General features: G+C 44.2%; 2 protein-coding genes across 4 annotated transcripts in view; one reads left to right on the top strand and one right to left on the bottom strand.

The window, feature by feature from the left end:
* GRK5 (G protein-coupled receptor kinase 5) overlaps nt 1–6,952 on the top strand; it is a 151,589-nt gene extending 144,637 nt beyond the window's left edge. For all 3 annotated transcript variants that reach the window (XR_014853130.1, XM_085064717.1, XM_085064718.1), the window contains one exon: nt 95–6,952. Coding sequence is in view for 2 of the 3 variants with exons in the window: in XM_085064717.1 (XP_084920843.1) it covers nt 95–193 (99 nt within the window). In the remaining variant the exon portion in view is untranslated. The remainder of the gene's footprint in view (nt 1–94) is intronic.
* Nucleotides 6,953–9,418: 2,466 nt separating this feature from the next.
* LOC146435099 (uncharacterized) lies at nt 9,419–13,137 on the bottom strand. Its single transcript, XM_085064716.1, has 2 exons — nt 12,537–13,137; nt 9,419–10,842 (listed from the first exon to the last, which is right to left on the bottom strand). The coding sequence occupies exons 1-2, from the start codon at nt 12,750–12,752 to the stop codon at nt 10,303–10,305; spliced, it is 756 nt and encodes a 251-aa protein (XP_084920842.1). The 5' UTR covers nt 12,753–13,137; the 3' UTR covers nt 9,419–10,302.
* Between the last annotated feature and the right edge of the window lie 11,160 nt (nt 13,138–24,297).

The raw sequence follows: 24,297 nt of genomic DNA, 5'->3' as shown, positions 1-24,297 counted from the left end.
GTCCAGTCAGTACCATAAAATGAACAATGTTGAACTAAAAATAAACGTGGCATATTTTGGAAATCTAATTGTCATTGTCTTCCTCTTCCTGCAGCATCAGAACAATTCAAAGAGTTCTCCAAATTCAAAGGCCAGTTTAAATCACCACATAAATTCGAATCACGTAAGTTCAAACTCCACTGGAAGCAGCTAGTTCCAGCTCAGTCCTATGAAACAACATGTTGCATCCTTCCACTATAATCTCTGGAGCTTCTGTGGATGAGAGAGCCTCCACCGTTGAGTGAAAAAAAAGAAAATATGGATCTCCCAAAATGGAGATTTTTCTATCCATTCCTTCCAGTGGAGCCTCACATTTTAAGAAGAAATTTCCACTCAGGTCTGTTTTTGGAGGTGGCACTCAAGACTGTGTGAATCAAATTTGTCTCTTTAGAACATTGCAATAGAAATTCAATGAACATGACTACTTGCACGTATTTAAATAGCATCATACTAGAACTGAATTTTGTCTTTATTATTTTTAAAGAAAAGTTTTGTAAATTTCTCTATTGTCTCAGTTTACATTTTGTACATTTGTATTTAAATGAAAGTCAGACTTTGGAGGTGTATATTTTCCAAGCAGCAGCTGTAAAGCCATGTGTTTTAAGACATTTTTTTAAAAAGAAACAAAATGTGACTCAAGACTTCCAGAGCCTCAAATGAGAAATCATTCTTTTTAGCAATTCTAGAAAATTCTTCATAAATCACTTTATCAGACGGGGGTTTATTGACACGCATTTTTACGGAACAGTTTATTCTTAATTATTTTACATCTGTATATTTGGTTTACAGCAACACTGCATACATTTCTCCTCTTCATTAGTTTGTAATGTCTCGCATTAAATGCTAAAAGACAAGATTTTGATGCATTCAAAAATGCTACTTGCTATGCCGAAGGTTTGTGAGATCTTGGGACCAGCACAGCTGAGATTTGCACTTACTTCTGTTGTTATTCCATCAAAGGCTTTTTAGCTAGAAAGGGAGCCCTATTTTAAGCTCTTTTCCTCCACTAATTTTTGTGCTGTTTCTAACGACAGATAGGACAAAGCTGAGTGAGAGGCAACCAGGAAAGCAAATGTCCATTTATTTTTCAATTATTCAAACCTGCACCTGCTGAAATGAGAGCAAAACTCAAAGTGTTCTCCATGCTGCAGTCAAGAATTCAAGGCCTTTCCACAGCTGCCCATATCAGACAGGTTTCAGGAGAGAAGTTCAGCAGTCTGGTGTGTGCCAACCATGAGATTTGTGGCAGCTTTGTAGAGCTGAGCTGTGGAGGTTCAGAGTGGGATCTGAGCTGGTTTTGGGCAGCAGCAGAACCTACAGGCTTTGTCTGCACTGAAAATACTTCCATGTGTCATGCAAACACCCTGTGACACATCCCCTCAATTAGATCCTCAATTGAATAAAATGTCAGTGTGAAATAATAGTACTCCCATTTTCAGCTCCATCATTCTTTGTCCATGATCCTTTAACCATTGACAAAAACATTGTCCCCACTAGGATGAACAGGATCAGGCAGGATCAGTAGCAGTACCTCAGGCATCAGAATCATGCTCTTCTCAAGTATTTCACTATTATTGTTAAGAAAACCAGATCAAAAACATGGTTACTTCCCTTCCACAGGAATTGGAAAACCTTTTTACCCCCAGCTGCAGGCAGGATTTCTACAGCCCAAAGGGTTCTGTAAAGTGTGTTGGTTCCCCGTGCTCTTTACAATGTTGGTTAGATTATACAGATTATTTTAAACCTTTGGGCCATCAGGAATATCTGAAGACCACCCTGATGTGTCTAAAATCCTGTTAGCCAGAAGTACAGCAATCCCAGGGTTCAAGGAAGTGACATTCCAGTGGGAGTCTTAATAGTCAAAATTCCTTACACTGCCATGTGTATGTTCTGTGTGGCCAATGCTGAGGGGCAAGAAGATGGAGGTTAGTAGTGGCAAATCCCTGAGTGAGAAACACACATAAAAGACATAGAAAAGCAGCTTGAAGTCATGAGAGAGAGGGAGAGACAGAACAGGGACTCACATAGAGCAGCTGACAGAAAAGTCAAGAAGGGGAGATGAGGCTTCAGCCAGTCTCCCGTGTCAGATGGAGGCATTGCATATCTTACAGAAGATGCAAGATTTTAGGGATGTTACTAATTTGGCATGTGAAGACTAAAATTTTCATTCTTCACCATCTCCCAGTAGTGAGAAATAACATCAAACCCCTTCCTGAAAGCTGGTGAGCAAATTGCAAATGTGGATTGTAGCTGGCCTTGTACCTTTGAGATGCTACCAGCCTTAACTAGTGGAGGATGACATTTTAGTGACCACAGTGAAGGACAGCATTTGTGCCCTGTCCTGCTCTCCTTTCAGCCAGGACAGGTCCTCACTCAGCAGCTCTAGACTCTGGCAGGAGGGATTTTGGGGCAGTGCAAAGCCCTGGAAGGATGAGACCATTCCTTCACTCTGGATTCCTGGAGGACATTATGCTAGGGTTGGATGTCCTGAATCCTTGAGATGGGATGGAAGAAGGATGCTTTTGTGCACCTGATGGCATCAAGCCTGGGATGGAGTCCCTCTGGATCCAACCTCCTTGGAACAGTGAGAGAGGAAGGGGAGAGCCAGAACACAGCACCAGCTGAGGGAGATTTCATGCCACATCCCTCGAGTGTCTCTGTCCTTTCTGACAAACTACAAACAGTATTACCATGCTGGGGCAGCAGAACTTTTCAGCACCCAGCCCTGGAAGACTTAAAATCCATCAGAAGTGCTAAGGAACAGTCCTAGGGACCTTCCTGTCAGGGTTTGCCTACAACAACAAAACATGCAGGTTTTCTTTTTTATTGCTTCTAATTTCTTTGGGATTTTTTTTTTTTAAATTATTTTTTCAGCTGGAGTAGGAGCACAGTCCTTGCACTTCCATTGTGTGACCAGGTGCAGTTTGGGCACAGAAATCAGGGCTGAAGTCCTGTCAAGGCGGTGCCTTGCACAGCCAGGCTTCCACAGACATTTGGCCATTTGCTCTGTGGAGTCAAGTTTGGAAACCACTGGGAACTCTGAAAAAAACTTACAGTTTCATCATACAACCTTAGAAAGCATTTGCAATAAGATTTTTAGTATTTGAATTCTAGGTGAATTTTAAGAAGGGTTTGCACATAAAGGAGCTGAAGGGAGTAGTTCTGTAGTAGCTTTCCAGACTGAGTAATTTTCTCTGTCTCCTTTTCAGTTACCATCCAAATTCTTTCCAAAAAATGCATATGCTCAGATCTGGTTGCTTGTTTTAAATAGACAGATGAGCAAACTTAGCTCTTTTTAAGAATCAGAAATCTTTTGCAATCTGATCCTGAATTATGCAAGCATGTCTTTTATTTTTAAATCTTTGTTGAGTAGTCTGATGAACACTAATTAGTTGACAGGCTTTCATGAGTCAGGTGTTTGCTATTCATTTTCTACAGTGTCTCAAGGTTCACTTGAGTCTTGTAGCATTTTTTCCCACTGTTGGATGAGAGGCTTTTTTTAAACAAAGGAATAATGAAGGGAAAAAATAGCAAACTCTTAGATGCGCACTTTTGACCTGGATTATCTAAAAAGAGATTTTTCACAAGAATGGCCATGACTCAGATGTTGTTTCTGAACAAAAACCTGCTTGTGAAGCTCGGAAAGGTGTGAAGATAATCAAACCAAACAGGTACTGGAGATCAAACTGAGTGTTAGAAAGCTGCAGAATTCAATATCACAGCATTCAGCTGGCCCTGCTGATTAGGAACTCCTGGTTCCTGCCCATTCAGAGACATAACAGCTCTCTATAAAAACAGCTTGATCCCACCTCAGTTTGCAGTCACCCCAGAAACTATGGCTGAGAGTGCCATCAGCAGTGGGAATCAAAGTTGGCTAAGCTAGTAAAGCACCTGATTTGAAGACACTGATTCTTTAAGGTCATTCACCCAGACCTCAGGATCCAGCTTGACTTCTTTGCTCACGTTACAAATCAAAAAAAATCCAGTTGATCTTTCTTGGTGGTGATGCCTCAGCTGAAAAAACCAACAGGAAACCAACCTGTGATTGTGGTAAAACCCTGGGCAGGGTGAAGAAGACACACAAGCTGTGAGCTCTGGAGGACAGTGTGTGAACTGCCACGGTGTGGGGATCTTCAGCAAGGGCAGCTGGTGCCACACACTGCTGCAGGTTCTTCCTTAGGTCATCATGTGTTGGTCAGAATTTCTGCAGTGTCCTGGGAGCTGCACACACAGTTCCATATTGCATGGAGGGTCTGACCCATGGTTCAAAGACAGTGTTGTCTCTCTGAGGGTCAGAGAGATGAGGCAAACAGGAATCCTCCCAGCCTGCATGGACAGCACCACCCAGGGCTGTGTATCCCAGCCTCAGCCAGGAGCTCCCTGCACAGGCTTTTCTGGAAGAGCAATAAGTGCACATCCCTGCAGCAGAGCTTCTCCCTGCTATCCCTGAACAGGAGGCTGCAGGAGCTGGCTCTGTTGTGGACAAGATGTGGGTGTTTTACCCTCTGCTCCATGGTTAGTTGTGAGCATTATTTGGTTCAGTTCATATTTGTAACACTCACCTAAGTCACTCAGTGCAGAGGAGATCATTTGTCAGGCATTTCCCACACAATCTTTGGAAAAACTGGATTTTTCTTTAGAAAGAACATCCTTTCTGTCTTTTGGCATGTAGACCATTTTCCATCACATGGAAGGCTGCAGGAGCCCTCAAGGTCCACACTTAAAGGCTCTCCTGCCCAAGGATGGTCCCAGCCTGTCTTGGGCTGCAGGGAGGCACATTTGGGAGTGAATTTTGGAAGAATTGGTCTGTTCAGTGGCTTGATGGAGATTCCAGAGTTGTCTATCTCAAGCCTTTCACAAATATGAACTTCAACTTAAAATACTACTAATGATTTAGAGTAAGGAGAGTAATTACTAACACCCTCATGCTAAAGCTAAGAGAAAATCTGCATCAGTTTAAAGCAACTCTTCTCTTTTGTGTGCTGGGCAGGACACACTCTCTTTCATACTAAATAATATTGGAGCGCTGGCTGGTAATAATGGCCTTTCCTTAACTGCAAAAATAAGAAAAGGGAAAGAAATTGGTTCCGAGAATTTTTAAATCATTTCCTTTAGGGAAAAGAAAAAATTTCATCGAAGAAGGTGAAAGCCAACAATATGCTACAGTATTATATGCTGACCTCCCCCAAATGTCTCTGATAATACAAATACAGTCTGCTGCAGTGGGATCAGCTAAGCTGGTGTACTGACAAATGGGCTCTCTGAAAGAAACAATTTTAAACAGATTGCTGCCTATTCATTAACATGAATATTACTGCTGGCACATATGCATTCTCCTTGGTTTATGTACTGGAGCCAGGAGTGATGGTTCGTATTCCTATTCTGTCTGTGTTTTTCTTCACTGTCCTGGGCAAACCTCTGTGCAATTTTGTTTTCCCATTCTCAAACACAGAGGGATGCTCTCTGTCTGTCAATGGAAAGCACTTTGGAGTCTGTGCATAAACCAGATCAATATCAACTCTTTGTATCATTATTTAAATGAAATAGGCTTAGTATAGCTGCTCTTATTTACATGACTAGTGAGACAACTCTCCTAAATTAGCTCTCTTTGTATTATTGATTGGTCTTAGTTCCTTAGAGATACTGAAACAGAGCACACTGCACTTCTGTCAGACATCTCCAGCAGACAAAGAGGTGACAGTGCAAATGTTGAAGTATTCATTTCTTGCTGAAGAGCTGGCCAGTAATTGTGGCATTCACATGAAAACACTTCCTCTGTTTTCAGATTGGAGATAAATAGTTGTGAGGAAGGGAACAAAATAGCATTCATTGGTTCAGCTTTTTTGGCCAAGCCTGCAAAGGATTCCCGAGGTACCAGCTGAGGGAGGAGCTGTGTGAAGTCCCAAAGGTGGATCTGTGGCAGGCTGGGTCAGCTCTGCCCAGCTGTGGGAGCAAAAGAGGCAACAAGCCTGGGGTCAGTGGGCTCTGAAGGGCAACTCCAGTTTTTCTGGAGCTGCCCTGTAGAGAAGATTCACTCCCAGAGAGGAAAATCTCAGGTAGAGGCTGGATGGCAAATGTGTTTTCCTTTCTCATCACCCCACATGCAGCTGTTAGATGTGTTTATTAGCAAGCTCAAACGAGTTGTTTCATGTGTATTGGATGCGGTCTCCCTTAATTGCATTTCTTTTAAACACTGGACACTCTTCTAAAAGACTGAACATTTTAGCCTTTTGAAGCTGAAAGCTGTAAAAACTTTATTTTGTGTTTCTCAGCAATGTAGATAGACCTAAAGATTTCATGAACTATCATGTGGTTGCCCATATCTGACTAATAATTAAATTGTAAAATTGCAGTTTCATATTAGGGTTAGTCTTTTCACCTGCTTTAAAAATTAAAAATCATATTTGGTATATAAACACACACAGAATATCCTTCTGACTGAATTTCAAGAGCATATCCAGGAGTAAATGTTTTTAAGCACTTCTGATACTGTAGTCTAATAAGAGGAGCAGACACTTCTAAAGCAATGTTAAAAGTTGTCTTTCATAACTGAGTCAACAGATCATTTTTGTAATAAATTAAAGCAAGTGTTCTCAATTAGAAGAGCTAGTGGCTGTTGGTATTGTACAAAAAAAAAAAAAATCATTCTAATATCCAAAGGGTTAGGGGTGGGGAGGGTCTGTTTGGTTTTGTTTCTCTTTCCAGGGAGATCTTTAACATTGTTTGATGAAGCTAGTTTCATTTTGAGATTGTTACTGAAGATAAAGGCTTCTGTGTTCTATGGCTGCTTGGATTCTTCGTACATAATGTCCTAGTAATGTCACAGTGCTGCTGTATTTAGATCAAACCACTGTTTTGATTGGGTTTTTTGGCTTTTTTTTTTAATAAATTCCTTAATTTAAATACATGACAACTATATGTTTTGCTTTAATGATAAAGGCATGCAATCAACCAGAGATTCCTCAGGCCCTTGGGATTTTGAAGATGGTTACAGTGAGAGTGGGGAGCAGCCCATCCCTTCCCAGATGCCTTTGTGCAAAGTGAGAATTGCCTGATTTATGGGACCTATAGAGGACTTTGCCTGAGCCCCAATGAGACAGAGAAAATATATTTACAGAAGGAAAACAACAACCAACCAAGGGTGCTGCTCAGCATTCCACACAGAAAGATTGAAAAGAGAGATAAAGAGTGGCTGCAAAATCCCCAGCAGGAAAGTGATGATGCACTGCTTTTTCTTTAGGAGGAGAAAGAAGAATTTTTCAAGGAGGCATAAAGAATATTTTTATGGGACTGCTAATGGAAAGCAGTGTCTGCATCAAGTTTCAGGAAAGAATGTTGAGAAAACAGATTATCTGCATGAAAGAAGCAGCTACATCCAACAGCTAAACTCAGTAAAAACTAAGGTAATAGACTATATAAATTCAGGTCATGCATATTATCACTTTCCAAACAAAGCCAAGACGGTTTTTTTGCAAGGTTTTAACAATCTGAGAGGCTGGGAGATGAAATTTTATTTCTTCTCTTAACAGCTCTTGGTGTTTTAGTTTTTTTCTCTCTGTAACTTCACGTCTTTTCTGTGCAGCAACATCTAGATATGTTCCCTCTGGGGAGATCTAATCTTCTTAGACTTTTCCACTATCTCTGACATGGGATGAGCAGCTTCTCAGAGGAAAGTCATGACACTATTTTGAAGGAAATCCAATTTAAAAGGCATGTCAACTTTTTTAATTCCTCAGGGTGCTTTACAGATGAAAAATACCATAAATGGGCCTGATTGTGCAATTTCAGGTCTATGGGGCTCTTCTGGGGGAGGAAACACTGCAAGTTGCTGCCAAGTCGGAGTCTATTTCTTTGGGTTTTGAAATTCTATTTCACATTTGGTACTCAGTAAAAGTAAAAAAAAATCAAAATAGGGCCTGTTAAAAACTGAATTGTCCTGAGTGGAGAAGAGCAACTGCCCAGAGGCTGAGCAGCTTGAATAGCCCATTTACAGATGCTTGGGTAAATCACAGAATCATAGAATTATTAAGGTTGGAAAAGACTTCCAAGATCATCAGTTCCAACCTTTGCCCAAACACCACTAAACCATAGCATTAAGTAATTTCTCCAACACTTCCAGGGGTGATAACTCCACCACCCTCCCTGGGCAACCCATTCCAATGCCTGACCCCTTCTTTCAGTGAGGGAAATTCCTGATTTTCTGGTTTTATTTTTAATTACAGTTCCTAGCTGCTAATTTTTTTTCTTAAGGAAAGTTTGTTTTTCTTCCATTTCCTTGTCAGCAAATGTCAGTCACACCCTAACAATGTGTGACTCTCCACATACCTCTGTTAACTTCAATGGCAAAGACCTGCAGAGAGGCTCAGGATGCTCCAGACCTGCTAATCTGGGGTTATTGCAGTGTGACAATCATGAAAATACCAGGAGCAAACAGGCAGGCAATTTGCCTTTTCTGAGAAGCTTGTAGATCGGAAATGACTTGCGAAACCAAACTTCAAAAGGACACATTCAAGTGTGCAAAGCCACATGTTTAAGAAATGAAAGAATTAAGGTTGCCTGTGTTCCATTAATGCTGTTCCTTTCTCTTCATGCACTGTTATTATTATGCCCTCACATAATACCATGTTATTATTATGCATTCACTCCTAGAGGAGAAACTAACCTCTGGCAAACTCACAATGAAAACCAGATGCATCCCTTCAATGGCATCTGCTGATACATTATGGGTTTCAGACTTTCATTTAAATCCTTAAAAAAAAAAAAAAGAAAAAAAAGAAAAAAAGAAAAAAAAAGAATCCTGCAGGGAAAATCTCACCTAATTGGCTGCTCCCTCTATTTGCAGCAGGAAGGCAATTGGGAATTCTGAAAAATTTATTTGGCTAAAGTATTGAGTGCTTTCTCCCACACACAAAGGACTGAGAGGGCTCAGTATCCCATCTCAGTTCCTTTAGATTAACTTGTTCCCAGGATGGGGAAAAGGACATGGAATGAGTCTTACATGTTTCCCTTCCCTTTCTTGGTGGGGAAACTCTTGGTTGTTTCCTGAGGGAACCAAGAGCGATGTGAGAAGTTCCTTAATCTGTTCTCCCCTTTCTGTGAATCTTCCCAGTCTGAAGGACACGAAAATGAGGCCCAAGAGATGAGGAGGAGGTGCAGAAGAAATATGTGCAAGTTGGTGTTGGGGAGAAGGAAAATGTGACCTGCAGAAGGGAAAAACTGGAGGAACAAGGAGGGAAAAGTGATGGGGAGGAGTTGGCACTGGAAGGGATTAGGTCTAGCCAGGGGCATGGCTTAGTTATTAACTCACATTAAAACAAGTCTGAAAGCAAAGAGAGGAACATCAATTCAAACTACAACTGTAATGAGGAATTTATTGCTGATGAGACCACAGGCAGTAATAGATCTTTCTGGAAGCTTAAAATCATTGTCCCATTTGGGGTCTGATACTCACTGTGGAATTAAACATTGACATTTCCCATAGTAAAAAGATTCAGCTGCAGCTGATATTTTATACTTACATGACTGTGATAAACATTGAAATACAAGAAACAATTTGAAGTTCAGATTACATTAGGAATTCACTGTGTGGTTCTTGTATTTACAGTAGGAAAGAGGGAAGGAGCCTTCTTTCATGCTTAATTCCATCATTCTAAGTTAAATCTATCATTTTTTCCTCTTTGCCCTTACAGTGGTTTTTGAGTCAAAAGTTTCTGTGTCTGCAAATGGAGCCATAAAAGCTGATCATATTTAAAAGCAGATCTTATGTCTCTGTTTTCTTCTTCATGCTTCAAACCCTTGCAGTGATCCACCTGGTGATTGCATGTGGCAATGAGTGAAAATCAGTAATTTCTCACTCTTTGCATCTGTGTCAGAAATAAGTCATAATAAGAACATAAATTAGTCAGGCCACAGTCACACAATAAAACCAAGAGGCTTAAAACAAGCAAAATAACGAGGCAGAGTGCAACAGTCTTTCTTCAGATTAACTAACACAAACTGCACAGCAGGAAACAAGCTGCTCCTCGGATGCTAATCACCTTTTTTGAAGGCAATTTAAACATTCTACCAATACATGCATGTATTTAGAACACTGCTATAAGATGCACCTATGGCTCAATCATGCTGATTCTTTGCAGGAAATAAATAAAAACAAATATATGCAACGTTGATCCAGAGCAATAGCAAAACAAGCACCTTTCTGCATCAGAGTGGACTGACATGCATGAACTAAAATCAGAATGCTGCTGATTTTATGCTCCAGCATCACTTTTTTTGCACAAACGCTTCTAGAGGAGGAGTGATGTGCATTGTCAAAAGGTCCAAGAAGTCCTCCATGTTGAGCTTTAGGACATTCTGAGCTTCCTTTTGCTCCTTGCCCTCGCTGCCTCTGTGGCTGAGCTGGTTTGCTGAGCTGCAGGACTCCTCATCCTCCCCACCATGGCTCATCACCAGCACAGCACTGCAGCTGCTCCTGCGCCGAGCTGCTCTGCTGGCCAAGAACACCTTCTGGTTCTGATCTGCAAACAGATCTGCAAAAGCCTTGGCTTTCCTGCTGCACCTCTTGCTCTGGTAGCTCCCCAGCTCCATCAGCCTCTCGTTGAAATACTCCTGCAGTGGTTTGTCCTTGAAGCCAGAGCTGCTGGTCTGGTGGCTTTTCAAGCATCCTCCTGAGCAGCTGCCCAGGCAGTGGGCTAGTGAGGCTCTCCTTGGGAAGTTGTTGAGGTGTGGGGAGGATTTCTTCCCTCTTTCCAGGTCCTGGAAAATCTGGTTGAAGGCTGGATTTCCCAAATAATTTTTTGATAGCTGTTTTAAGTAGAGGGGGAGGGAGAGGCAGGGTTGGGGGCAGAAGGGAGAAGGAAATCTGAATTAAAATATGCTGGCTTAAATAGAAAAGGGATATAAGGTATATGGTTCTATGCAACAAATAGCTGTTAGAGAATGTTTGAGATTCTTAATCCAAATTCACTTATGACCACAAGTTTCCATCTCTGGAGCAGAAGTTCATTGGGCTGAGGTTAATGCTAAGCATTTTTACCTCCAGCTGACTGTGATGTACTGCCACAATTTTGTGTTGCCTCTGTGAAAACCCAACTTTTTGAAATATTTTCTCACATGTCCGTATTAACAGAACTTTAGGTTTATCCCTTTCAAATCCCATTAGCTTGTAGCTTTTGTTTCCCAAGGCAAAACTTGATTGCACATCTAAGAGATTCTTTTTTTCCCCGTTTCTTTACTCCCAAGTAACTCCATGCTGAAATGCAGTGTATTTTTACAAGAATTGCAATTTTCACATACAGTATATTTCTACATCTTAAAAATACGAAGATAATGATGATGACAATGATGATGATGATGATTATTATTATATTAGCATAGATATACATAGTTCTTTCTCCTCCTTTCCAACCAGCCAAATTATTACTTGAATTACTTAAATAGGAAAGCAAGCCCTGGTCCAGCCTCTATTGATACACTTGGGTGTCTTTAGGTTGATTTCAGGGTTACATCCATGCTGTGACTCCTTTTATTGAATGTGAGTGAAAATTTTGGTAGAAACTCACCATGTAAAAGATTACTTTTCCACAGCCTAATGTCCCCTGGGTTTTCAAAGCCAAACTCTGCCATTTCCACCTTTCTCACAGGTATTCCAAACACCCTGGCCTGTCTCAAACTACCAGGAGCAACAGCTGGTTTCTGTACAGCAACTTGGGCAAGACCATGGCTTTTTCTCTGAAAACCTTAGCAGTTAGGCTTGAGAGAAGAACTGTTTTATATTACATTACTGTTCCTAATCAATAAAAAGAAAGACTATACTGTGTGTAGATGACAGGCACAGCAGGGTCATGGAACATTTTGCAATCATTTATTATGCCTGACAATGCCTTTGGTATAAAAAAAAAGCCATCACTCACACAGTTTTTGACAATCTCTAATTAAGTCTAGATACTCGCTAAGGGTCCAGCCACAAATCTGGTTTGAGAGCTCAGCAATGTCTCAGTAGGGCACTCCATCATCAGCCCCTGGCACACTGCCTGCTCGTAATGAATGAAAAACATTGAGCTCAAATGAGAAATAGAGGCTTGGACATGCCATGTAAACTGAAAAGCAATCAGGGTTTTGATCTCCCATTATTCCATCACACTTTGTTCTGGAAAGGACCCAGCAAATCTGATGTCCCTGCCTAGAGTGGTTGGACTTTTGGAATGAGTTAGGTAACTGAAGAACACTAAAGCCTGACCAAAGCAGTCTTCCTAACTCAAACTTTTTTAAATGGTTTAAAAAACAAAATCAACCTGAAAAATAATAATCATCTTTAACATGTAGAAGAATAAAGGTCTTTCAAGTTAAGTTTTTCTACACCCAACCACAGCTCAGACTTTATTATCATATCAAACATCAGCTTTCCAGAACATAAGGGAATTACTCAACCTGCAGAAGAAGGGGTAGCAATATATTACAGGTACCATATATTGCAAAGAGAATTTTGGGATACAAACCTTAACATCCTGGAAGCCTGGATACTCTGGGATGATGGGCAAGGCACACTTGCTGACACTGTTGGACCTCTCTTGTCTCACCATCCCACGGGAGCAGCTGCAGCTCCTGGAGAGAGGGGAAGGCCCCAGCTCAGGTGGATTTTCAGCAATTCTGAGGGGTTTGCAGTGTTTTATGTAGCAAGTTCTCAGGCACAGCGTCGAGGCAGGTCCTTCCATCTCAGCAGGATCCAGAGACCTTTGGGAGCAATGTGTATTCCAGAATAATTCCCTCTCCTACTTTTCTTCTAATGCATAATCTGGTGCCAGGGAGTCCCTGGACAGCCTGCAGAGCTCAGTGCCAGCAGACACAGCAGCTCCCAGCAGTGTCACAGGCAGGGGATGCCTTAGCTGAGCTCTGAAACCCTCACACCATTAATGCTGCTTTTATCCTCTGGAAGCTCTTCGGAGAAGGCTGGCAAATCTGAACCAAGAACGCAAAGGGTTGAAGTGAGGGGGGAATTTGCAGGGATTACAGAGTGTCCCACCGTCATCTCAGCCAGCCTGATGTGGCTGCTGACGTGGCAGCAATTAGAGGAGATCAACAGCCACACGCAGGAGTCGTCATTCAGCCTGTTTGGAGCAGGCAGATCACTGCCCTTGTGGCTGACCAGCCATCCCTGACACCAAAACATTCAGGGCTTCAGCTCAGCCAGGCAAAAGGTGAGTTAAGTCAACACAGTGAACTGACAGTTCTGGGAAGACAGGGTAGGAGGCTGCAGTGAGAAATTCCTCCAGAAAAGTCCTGTGCCACTTGGCTTCCTCAGTGAGGTTGGAGGTGGGCTGCAGCCCTGGAGAGCTGAGGAGATCCAAACTGTTTGTGTCAGGAGAAGGATGCTCTGCCTCCAAACAGCACAGCACAGCACCAGGGCAAGTTTGGCAAGAGACCATGGAGACAGAAGGAGGCCTTTCAGGCAAAGCTGAGCAAATGTTCCCAGCAAGAAGCAATAGCTGTCCTGAGCAGCTTACAGCCCACGTACCACAGAGGAAGGGCAGCCAGGGAAGCAGCTCTGCAGTTTTGGTTTGGAGACACTTTAGTGGTGTCATCTGCTGGAAATGGCGATGGAAAGAGAGCAGATGTAACAGCTGGCACACCATGAGCTCTGGCAGCACAGGGTTCCTTATTGTCCCCAGGGACAGGGGACACCTCCTGCCATTGGGAGGGCAGCACCCCCTTCCTGCCCCACTGGGGCCAGTGTGCCTGCAGAGCACTGAGGGGTGAATTGCCTCCTCCCCATCACATGCTGTGGAGTAATTACTGTGCTTGCTGCTGCTTGTGGAAGGAATACAGAGGGGATTTGCAATCCTCTCACACTCCAGGATTTCCAGCTTATTTGAGGTATTCATAAATGTTTGCCCACTCTGAATACATTCATGCAAATGTTTGCAGTGTCCTGGATGAGCTAGAGATCCTGATTGATCCAGAGTATCCATAAATATTTGCATGCATGCACTGAGAGCCCTGACTGTGAGCTAAAGAGCTTTGGATGTGATCCATGAGGCCATCAGCTGGATTCAGGTTAGTGCTTTAGGCTCTCTGGCAGATGGCAGCAGGGCAGGCTCAGGGCAGAACCCTCAGCAGCAACACCCCTTGGACCAGCAGGTCAGGAGTGAGACAATTCCACCCAGCCCTTCACTATCCAGCTGCAAAGGTGCAACACTCCTTTTTCATCAGCTCTGGCGTTTTGTTATTTGAGGGTAAAAAGATTCTCAGGCAGGGAACAAAACTCTCAGCATGAGTGGCCATTTCAGCTACACTCCCACCAGCCCTCCTGGGTCAGGGTCTGTGTCCACAGCTCTGTAGGAGCCACACAAAATTCAAATGTGAGGCTGGCAGGAACACTTTGCATGTAGAGATGTCAAGATGCACACAAAGTAACGGAACTGTGAGTCATCCCTGGTGCAGCCCTGATTGTTTGCTGTGCTGTTGTATACATAATGGTACCTTCATATAGAAATACAGTGTGGCCTTGCAAGGAGTACCTGGGAAAAAAATTTTTAAAGCATTGAAAAGATTTCCTGGCACAAATTTTCCCCTAAAAGACTTTCCTGGTCCCATTAGGCAGGGAAAAAAAAGTATTAATTTTTTTTCTACTCATCCTTCAAATGATTTCAGATACTCTCTGGGGCACAGCTGTTTTGGGGATATGTTCCAGGCAAACCTGGATGAGTAAATCCCCGTGGACTAGCAGGAGGTGGGCATTGTCTGCTAGTCTTCAGGTCACTCCTCCCGGTCTAAATGCCTTCAGGGGTGTAGAGCTAGTGCAATCTGCACTGCAGAAGGTGCCTTATCCTGCCCAGGGGAGAGAAAACCCAGCAGCAGCAGGAGCCCAGCTGATTTCACTGGCGCCAGAGCTGTTTTTTCACAGATCAAGGTACCCATGTGCTGCCCACACTCATCACCTGGCTCAGACAAATGAGAGCTGTGTGAAACAGCTGCCCCTGACACGGTTTGCCACACGCAAAGAATTCCCTCTTTCCATTTGAACTGAAAACCTCTCATTATCGAAACCCATTCCCTCTTCTCCCCTAAAGCTTTTCCCTGGTTCAAGTGAGACACCAGCAGCTTTTCGCCTGTAATTGCGCATTGTGCCTAATGAATGTGCGAGTGCTGCACGCAATGGGTGACTTCCAGCGAGCTGGGGAAAAACAGTCCCACAATCTGCTTTAATGGGAGGCTCTGATTCTGCTCCTGCAGCCTGAAACTGGAGTTCGTGGAGTTTGTTCTTTTGTGACCTCGAGTTGCTGCTTTGCCATGTCATTACTGCATACAGTGGGGCTGAGACTGTTCTCTCTTCAGCAAAGCTCTCCATCCTGCTCAATACACAACTTCCCATTATCCTTTCATCCTCCAGGGAAAAGACACATGACTTACAGTAGTGTGTAGGCTTCACACACCTTATACATCCACATCTAGATTCTTTTAAAAATAATTTTTAATATATATTTAAGGTATAGTTCCTCATGTCAGATAAGGAGCTCAGGATGTGCAAAACCTGCATCAAAATCCAGAAGGATGCTCTCAGGTAAGACTGAGCAAACAAGAGCAAACATTCACAGCAAGAGCAAAGGGAATTGCACTGCAAATCTCTTCACTGGTGCTGTTCATGTGGTGTCACTGCTCCAGCACACTGTCCTGTACTAGCAAGAGTCAGAGTCTGCCAGGGCAACAGCACCAGTCCTGGACCACAGCTCAGAGCTCAGAAATCCTCTCTGAGCTGCTTCAGTGCTTACAGAGCCGGTGGGTGCTTCCCTCTAGCCATCCATCCTGGGCCAAATGTGATGTAAATCTTTTAAACTCTGAGGAGTTTTGTGAAACTGGGAAAAATTCTGGTTTCTAACACCTGAGTACAGAGAGAGAGAAGTCAGTCCCAAACCCCTGATAAGCCAGAGCTGGGTGGGATTGCAGGGGAGTCAAGCAGAGCTGAAGTTCTGTGACAATCCAGGAGTCTGAAATGACTCCCAGAAGTAGGAAAGATGAGCGTGAACACACCAACTCCATTGCTGCTGACCACAGGAGCAGAGTGTGTCACAAAAAGGGAAGCAGTTAGCTGTTCCTGGCACAGAACAGGGCCCTGGTCTCTGCTCCAGGGATTGGGGGTGGGAGCAGAAGTAGAATAGCAAAAAGATGAGTCAAAATATTGTCTTCTGAAGTTACTCAGTTCCTCATTTAGAAAAGGCCTCCGTCTGGCCCTGAAAAGAAGTCTGGGTTGTATCATTGCCGCTGCATGACGAGTTCCCCCAAATCTGGAGGTGTGACTTTGTGTCACTTGCCATTCTCTCCCTTCCACTTGCCAAGAAGATCTGTGTGTGTGTGTGGGTGGGAGTGAATCTATCCCCCCTTCTCCTTTGCAATCAAAACCCCAAATCTCACTCGCACTCTTCTGACCTCAGACCAAGTTTCAGGCATCTCTCTTCCTTTCTTAGACAGTTAATACTCTTAAAAGAAGAAACAGATGGCACCCATTTGCAGATGTCAAACGCTTGCCTCACGTGGCATGTTTACTATTGGATTTTCACCAGAGGCTCGTGGCCCAGATAGTGAGATTTTAGTCATAATCACCAGCTTGAAACGTGAAGCAAACATTCACTGACTAGGTCAGGCCACAGTTACACATCTCTCGCTGCTTCTGATTCATTTTTAAATCATTTGTAGCTTGGAGTGCAGAAAAGGGATTAAATGCTTGGAGTGCGGGAAGAAGGATATTAGAAGTGGATGTTAAAGAAGAGCTGGAAAAAGAATTTAAAAATGTAGCTGCTGCACTCCTGGGAGGGAAAGGGCAATCAATCTAAGAGCAGACCTGCAGGGGCAGAGGACCCACATTTCTCAGTACATGTGAAGCTGACTTGGGAGCAATGCCGTGGCTGTTTGTGATGAATACCCTGATTTATACTCTGATTTTCCCTCTGCTATCCATCCATGCAGACTTTCCCACGTGAGCATCCCAAGTGGAGCAGGCAGGTGTGACCCTTTGTGTCACAGAACAAAGCAGCTGTGAGGCTGTGAAGTTTGCCTCTGAACCCCCCAGAACAAAGCTCTCAGGGCTTTTCTTTCTTTGTTTCTTTTCCTGGTTTTGAGTGCAGCTTTCTGAGCTTCCTGGCTGAGTGGCTGAAAGCTCAGGGAGCACTCTGTTCCCTCGGGGAGGGCAGTGCTGGGTGTGGGGTGTCCTTTCCTCTGCTCACAGCTGCTCTGTGTCAGGAATGAATCCACCTGGACCTGCTGAGCCTTGTGGCAGTTCTGTGGCATTTTTACAACATCACACAACTCCAAGGAAAGTGATCTATCAGGGATAAAAGCAGCATCCTGCCTCTTAATTCTGGAAAATAAAGGGGAATGCTTAATCTCAGCTCTGACATTGCCACGTTTTGGACACATTAAGCCAATGTGGTTATTCCAGAAACCCAAAGTGCCTCATCTCCCCACCTTCATCCTGTGGCAGCTTCAAAAGCACAGGGAGGCACTAGCAAATCCACAGCTGAGCATCCAGGGTGCAGGAAAAATACAGCAAAAGTCGAGTTAAACATCATAAATACAGAAGTGGTCTGATTCATTTCATCCATTTAATCTGTGTCTAGCACCTGAGCTGTGCTGAGCTGCAAGCTGTGCAGAGGAGCCACACTGAAGCTCAGTGTCAGGAGATCTTCCCACACCCATCCTGGCACCCCAACAGGCTCAGGAGTGCCACACCTCTGTCCCTCTGTCCTCACCAGGTGTTGCTTCCTTGGGACAAACTGAGCTGAAAAATCAGGAGATAATGAAGGGAAATCTCCACTATCAGGGCAGCGTTTGCAAGCCAATAAGCACATCCATGATATCAGCTCTTCCCAGTGCTGCCAAAAATGCCACAGCAGAGAATCAGGGTGAAAAGCACGATTAGAAAGTCCAGGTAATTGTGCCTGGCACTGCTCCCTTGGGGCCAGAAAAAATGTCATGTCTGGGTCTGTGCCACCACAAGGGCTTCCCACTGGGGAAGGAAAGAATGGGTTTTGTATGTTTTTTCTGAGAGTGATGAGGCACTGGCACAGGGTGCCCAGAGCAACTGTGGCTGCCACATCCCTGGAAGTGTCTGAGGCCAGGTTGGAGGGGGTTTGGAGGAACCTGAGATAGTGGAAGGTGTCCTTAAACCCCAAATAAAACACAGAAATCCCTAAACCCTAAATAACACAAAAAGATCCCCTAAACCCCAAATAACACACAGGGACCTCCAAACCCAAAATAACACACAGGGACCCCTAAACTCCAAATAACACACAGGGACCCCAAATCCCAAATGACACACAGAGACTCCTAAATCCCAAATGACACACAGAGACCCCTAAATCCCAAATAACAAACAGAGACCCCCTAAATCCCAAATAACACACATAGGGACCCCAAATCCCACTTAACGCCCCCAAAATCCGCCGCCCGCGAATTTTGTGCGCCCTCTGCCGGTGCTTCGGGGAATTTGGGGGTCCCGAGGTTGTGATGGGAGTTTGTGGTCCCGGCTCTGCCGTGTCCCCCTCGCACGAAACTCACTGGCAGCAGAGCCTCAGCACCCTCACAGGGAACAATTCCCTCCCAATATCCCATCTCTCCCTGCCCTCTGGCAGTGTGAAGCCATTCCTCCTCGTCCTGTCGCTCCATGTCCTCCCAAAGTTCCTCTCCAGCTCTCTCGGAGCCCCTTCAGGTGCCAAAAGATCTCCCTGGAGGCTTCTTTTCCCGACTAACCACCCCAATTCTCCCAGCCTTTCCTCTCAGCAGAGATGATCAATCCCCTCACCATCCCACTAACCTCCTCTGGCCCCACTGCCACAGCTCCCTGTGCTGGGGACACCACAGCTCCATCCTGCAGCAGGGACAGGAGGACACTCAGCAAAATGTCCCCTCTGCCTCCTGCTGCAATTTTAGGTGCTGTTTAAGCCTCTGAAAATCCCAGCATTAATGTAATGGTGGAGATTGTATCTCTGGCTCCTGTCAGTTCAAACAGGCATCTGAGACAGGTCCCCAAAAAAGCAAATCTGTTAATGGTGTTAATTCAATGAACCTGCAGCAGATGCAAAAGCTGTCACCTGATTAAATCACTATTAAATTAATGCTGTTATCTGTAGAAATAAAAAATGGGGTTGCAGCCTTGGTGGAACTTGTGTGATGTTCACCACACTGTGAGCTGTGATTTTCCTTTTTTCAGCACAGTAATAATTACTTGTCTTTTCCATCTCTGTCTTTTTCCCTGTGTTGAAAATTGGCCATTTTTATAAGGGATTTAGGAGTGTTTGTGGTCCAGAGGTACAACCACCCCTGCCCACTGTATTTATAAGCTTTAAAGGAGAATGTGAAGAGTGGGGGGGGAAAGTAATAATCCTGGTGTGGGTTATGCCTGAGCAAAATGGAAGGGTGAAGGAGCAGGGTGGAGACTGCAAAGAGCAAAGAGAGGGTGGGTGTGATGTCTGCACATCCTCTGGGAAGTGGGTGCTTCGTTCTGCTGTAGTCCAGATGCTCATAAATCTCCTATCCTGGTGAGGCAAGACGTGCCTTGAAGCAAAATGCTGCTTGATAGAAGATTGCTGCCACAGAAATAAAATTAAAATCATCAGGACATACCTATGTCATGATTTTGGAGATGTTAGTTCCCTGCTGAACTCACCCACAGGCAAATTAAGAAACAGCTGTAAGGTAAATAATGGTTTTCAGGGTGTGGCCATAACTCCCCTGCTCTCCCAGTCTGGGTCCCACCAGTCATTTCACACAGAACCTAAACTGGAATTCAGCTGAATGCAGACTTTTCCTTTGTTCTATGCCACTTTGGTTGCTACTATGCCTTTCTCAATTTTCTTTAGTACACCCTGAAGACCTTTTAGCATATAAACTGATTTTCCCTTCCTTTTTCTATGCAGTTTGAGAGCTCTGTTGGGACATCAGTGGTGCACACAAGGACAGCTGATCCTGAGCACCTAACCTCAGAGTCCACCTTTGGCAGCACCCAGCCCTGCAGCTTTCCCTTTCCATCCAGGGCTCAGTCACATCCTTGGGCATCCCTCTTGGAAAATGCTGAGCCCTCAAAAGGCTCAGCACTTCCCAGTTCTGTTTTTCTAACTCGTAGCTTCTCTTCTGAAATGCCGGGTGAAAATGAAAGAAGAAATAAAAAAGACTGATTCAGGTCTTGGCAGCTCTTCTCTCACAGAAGAATATTCTATGCTTGCACATGAAAAGGAATTTTTAGCCAGCCGGAGCAAAGAGTCAAAATAACAAACACAAACAATTACCAAAAAAAAAAAAAAATCACCACACTCAGGAGTTTTTATGACTGCTGCTACTGGCTCAGGGAGAGGCTGGTCCATTGCCTAATCTTGAGCTCAGAAAAAGACAGATCATCTTTAAGTTTGCAGTGCTATTGGCCCAACTACAGAGGATAGGATTTCCCTCAAGCCTTTGCCCAAATCCTGATGATGACTCCAAAAACAACAAGTTGCCTTGAGGTTGGAAATTTTGCTTCAGAGAGATCTTGTTCGTGCTCCGCAAACGATACACAAATATTCATCTGAGTGGATGGAAAATGCTTAAAAGCTGCATAACGTAGTGAATGAGACCAATCCCGGGATGGAAATAATTTCCTTAATTCCTCGCAGCACTGCAGTCACTTCCAGCCATCTGTTAGCTGGGGAGTTGCTGATAATCCACGGAGCAGCTTGGGCGATGAAACCTTCCGAAAGCAGAGATCACAAAGAGTTCACTCATTTTTCTGCAGTAGAAAAGGAAGTGGGTGGGGGAAAGGAATGAAAGGATGAAACACACTCGGCTCGTACCCTCCTGGCTTCAGGATAAAAGATTTGTTCTAAAAAAACCCTGGTAATTTCATACTTCCTTAATGAGAAATGGTGTCCAAGATGTGCAGTGAGCAGCAGTCAGAGGCAGAGCTCTGTGAGCCCAATTAGCTTCATTATGTGGTAGATTGCAACTTTAAACCCACAGGTCTTCCCTGTTCCTGGGGATTTTCCAAGCAGCCTGGCCAGGATGTTGAGAACAGCTTTTAACAGGGGCTAACTGAGCACTGCAAGAAAAGCAAGAGAGATGTATTTCCCATTCATTCAGGGATAACTTGCACCAAAACTCTGCCCCCAAGTCTCCCCATGTACTGAGCTTCTCAGTCTCACTGATATCTGTAGCAGTGCTGCCTTTTGCCCTTCATGGTTTGGGTTTCATATTGTTTGGTGTCTCTTTGCTGACTAAGAGGGGCAGGAGCTTCTCCTCTGTGCTCTTTGCTGTCAGATCCACCTCTGTGGCACTTCAGGTATGCAAAAAGGACAGATTTATGTTGTGTGGAGTGCAGATGTGAAAAAATGTCTGAACCTGGTGTTCAAAGTGTGGGAAAATTATGAAATCAGTAAATACAGGACAGGAACTAAGAAAAATTTATGTTCAGCTGTTCCTCTGGACTGCAGCTTGAAAAAGAACCTGAAAGGATTCAGCTTACCTCCAAGTCAGTGCATTATTTTGTAACTCTAGGAGAGCTTCAGTGCTGCAGTTTTTGGCATAACTTGCTCAAATATTTCCAGTTCCTACCTTGTCTTAGTCTAGTCATGACATGGAAAAACACTTGAAACCTATCTAATCCAAGGGTTCAGCAGCTGAGATAGGCCTGATGAAAACCACATTTGTGAAGGCTGATAGAGCTTGAGCTCAGCTCCTGCCTGCTGAAGTGCAGCCTGGCACTTCACAATGTCCAGGACATGCTGACCACCATGATCTCCCCTGGGCTGAGGGGTCTGAGCAGAGGTTTCTTGGGGAAAACTTTCACTGAGGGGCTGTTATGCTGCAGCAAGGGGACAAACTGACAGATTCTGCTTGAAATTCATAGGGCAGAGAAAAGAAAAAGTCCCCATGTGAGGACATCCCACTGAGGGCAGCTTTGGTGCTTGCCCAAGACAGAGCAGTGGACAATCCCCAATCCCAGCCCTGACCCTACAGCACTGCTTTTCTCAGCCAGCCTTTCCTGCTGGGCTGCTGATTTTTGTGTGAAGCAAAATAAGAGTAACATGGGGGTGCAGGCAGGCACGGGGCTGGATTTTAGGTGAATGACCTTTGGGAAGTCTGGAGCAACAGGACAGCGTGTCAGAAACAAGGGAAGAGCCCCCATTCCCCAGGCTGCAGCATTCAGTGGGGTCACTGCTTCCTGCAGGAAATGTCCTGGCTTTGGGGGATTCAGATGGGCACAGCACAGGGCAGGAACAGCCAGGGGGAAGAGACAACTGCTGGCCCTTCTCTGCACTTTCCTATCACAAAGCACACTCAGGAGCTCAGGAGCATTATCTGCTTTATAATGCCAGCTTTCAAAGCAGTTTTAACCAATTTTCTCATGCACAGGGATCCCCCCAAGTTTCAATCAGAGCACCAGCAAGTGCCTTTCCTGACACAGAGAGCCACTTCAGCATTTCAGCAGAGGCTTTAACTGAGTTTTCTTGCTGGCAGAAAGGTCGCCAAGTGCATCTCATTTGAGGAACAAGCAGCTGCCACCTCTCCCTGTTTGGAGTCTCACTCCAAGCCCCAAATCCCTACACATCATTCTGCCGAGAGCCAGGAGAGGGTGCTGCTAAATTTGGCAATTAAATAAATTTGGCATTGCTCGGGAAAGAAGCCACATACCACCTTTCCCTATTTCTCCCCCCTCCATCCCAAACCCCTCGGAATAAAGCACTTTTAAACTGCTGGCTGCCCTGGATTTGCACACTGCTCAGTCAGGATATCACAGCAATGATGAGAAGCATCTCTCACTCAATTACAGCCAAGCTGCCGAACCGCAGCGATCAAAATTCCGTCTGCAGCTGCCGAGCAGTTGTGTGGCAGAACAGCAAAGTCACACAGACCCTCCTGGGGGACAAAGGATGCCCCACAGCTTGCTCTGAGCTGTGCCTGTGCCAAAAGCCCTGGGAGGTGAGCTGTGCTGGATGCAAAAGCAGAGGAACAGCCTCTGGCAGAGGGAAATGATCCCTTGTCGTGTGAACAGTGATGCTGGCTTGTCAGGGGCATTCGGCAAAGCTGGGTGGCTTTGAGAGACTTGCTGCCCTGTCTTAGGATGAAGAGAGTTACAAACAGTTTATAAAAGGGAGGATATACCACTTTTCAGCTTTGAAGCAGTCACAGAATGATACAGAACCTCTCTGCGTCGCAGACCTGACGAGTTTTTAACCCAGATGCAAATGCTACCCACTTAAAACAAGTCTGAATCTTCAGTAAAAAAACAAGCACACTCCAAACTGTTCTCCAAACATGAACATTAAAATCTTTTTCTCTCCCTCTCTCTGATTTTTCAAACCCTCCTTCTCCACACCAATGGGCTGCCAAGTGCAATGGAAGAAATGCAAGAGGAGCAAAAGAAATGGGAGGTGGAGCAGGTACAAGAAGCATCTTCCACTGTTCAAGTGTATTTCTGCAATTTGTTCAAACTACAACCCAGTCAGAAGAAAGCCCCACTGTCCCTTCTTCCAAGAAAACAAAACAAAACAAAACAAAACATAAAACCCCAAAAAACAACATGCCAGGACAGACTGTAAACTGTGTTAACAACTGAGACCAGAAAATGGGATAACTATGGGGCATGAAGCAATCTCAACCCAAACTGTGCTCAGAACATAAAAGAGCTGTCAGCACACAGATTTGGCGTATTTGTAGAATATTTTTATTTTTTAGCTGAGAAACACAAAATAGGGTAGAGTTTAAGGCATGCAATCAGTCATGAAAGGTCTCTTGCTTGCTTTTGTGCTCACAACTTCGGTGTAAGGTCTGTGAAGAGGAGTAGATCCTACCTTTAATCTCTACATAAAGCAACTCTGAGCACCACTCACAGCTTGGGGTTCGATGGAATGCAGGATTTACTCACAGGAAAACAGCTCTTTTTCTGTCTGTGTGATTTGTTCTGTGCCACGTGGAGCAATTGTCACCTATTTCCAGAAGTAAGTTTGTAATAATACCAGCTTTCCCCACATATACATGGGTTGCAATTACAGACATTTCCTTGCATCGTTTTAATTTGATTGCCTTTTTACTGGAAAATGCAGATAATCTAATGAACAGGGAAAACATCTTTGCTTTCTGCACCTTGCAAGTCTATTTGTTGGCGTTCTAAAAAAAAAAAAAATTAAAACAAAACCAGACACCACAATGGTGCAATCAACTTTTTACCTCTGAGGTAAAAGAGCAACTCAAAGGTTAAGAATTCTGTGGGTTAAAGTACATTAGATTAGAAAG

This window comes from Lichenostomus cassidix, chromosome 6 (assembly GCF_008360975.1).
Source record: "Lichenostomus cassidix isolate B80296 chromosome 6, HeHo_3.0, whole genome shotgun sequence".
Lineage (NCBI taxonomy): Eukaryota > Metazoa > Chordata > Aves > Passeriformes > Meliphagidae > Lichenostomus > Lichenostomus cassidix.
Note: the sequence above shows the minus strand (reverse complement) of the source record. Positions and strands in the feature narration are given on the sequence as shown.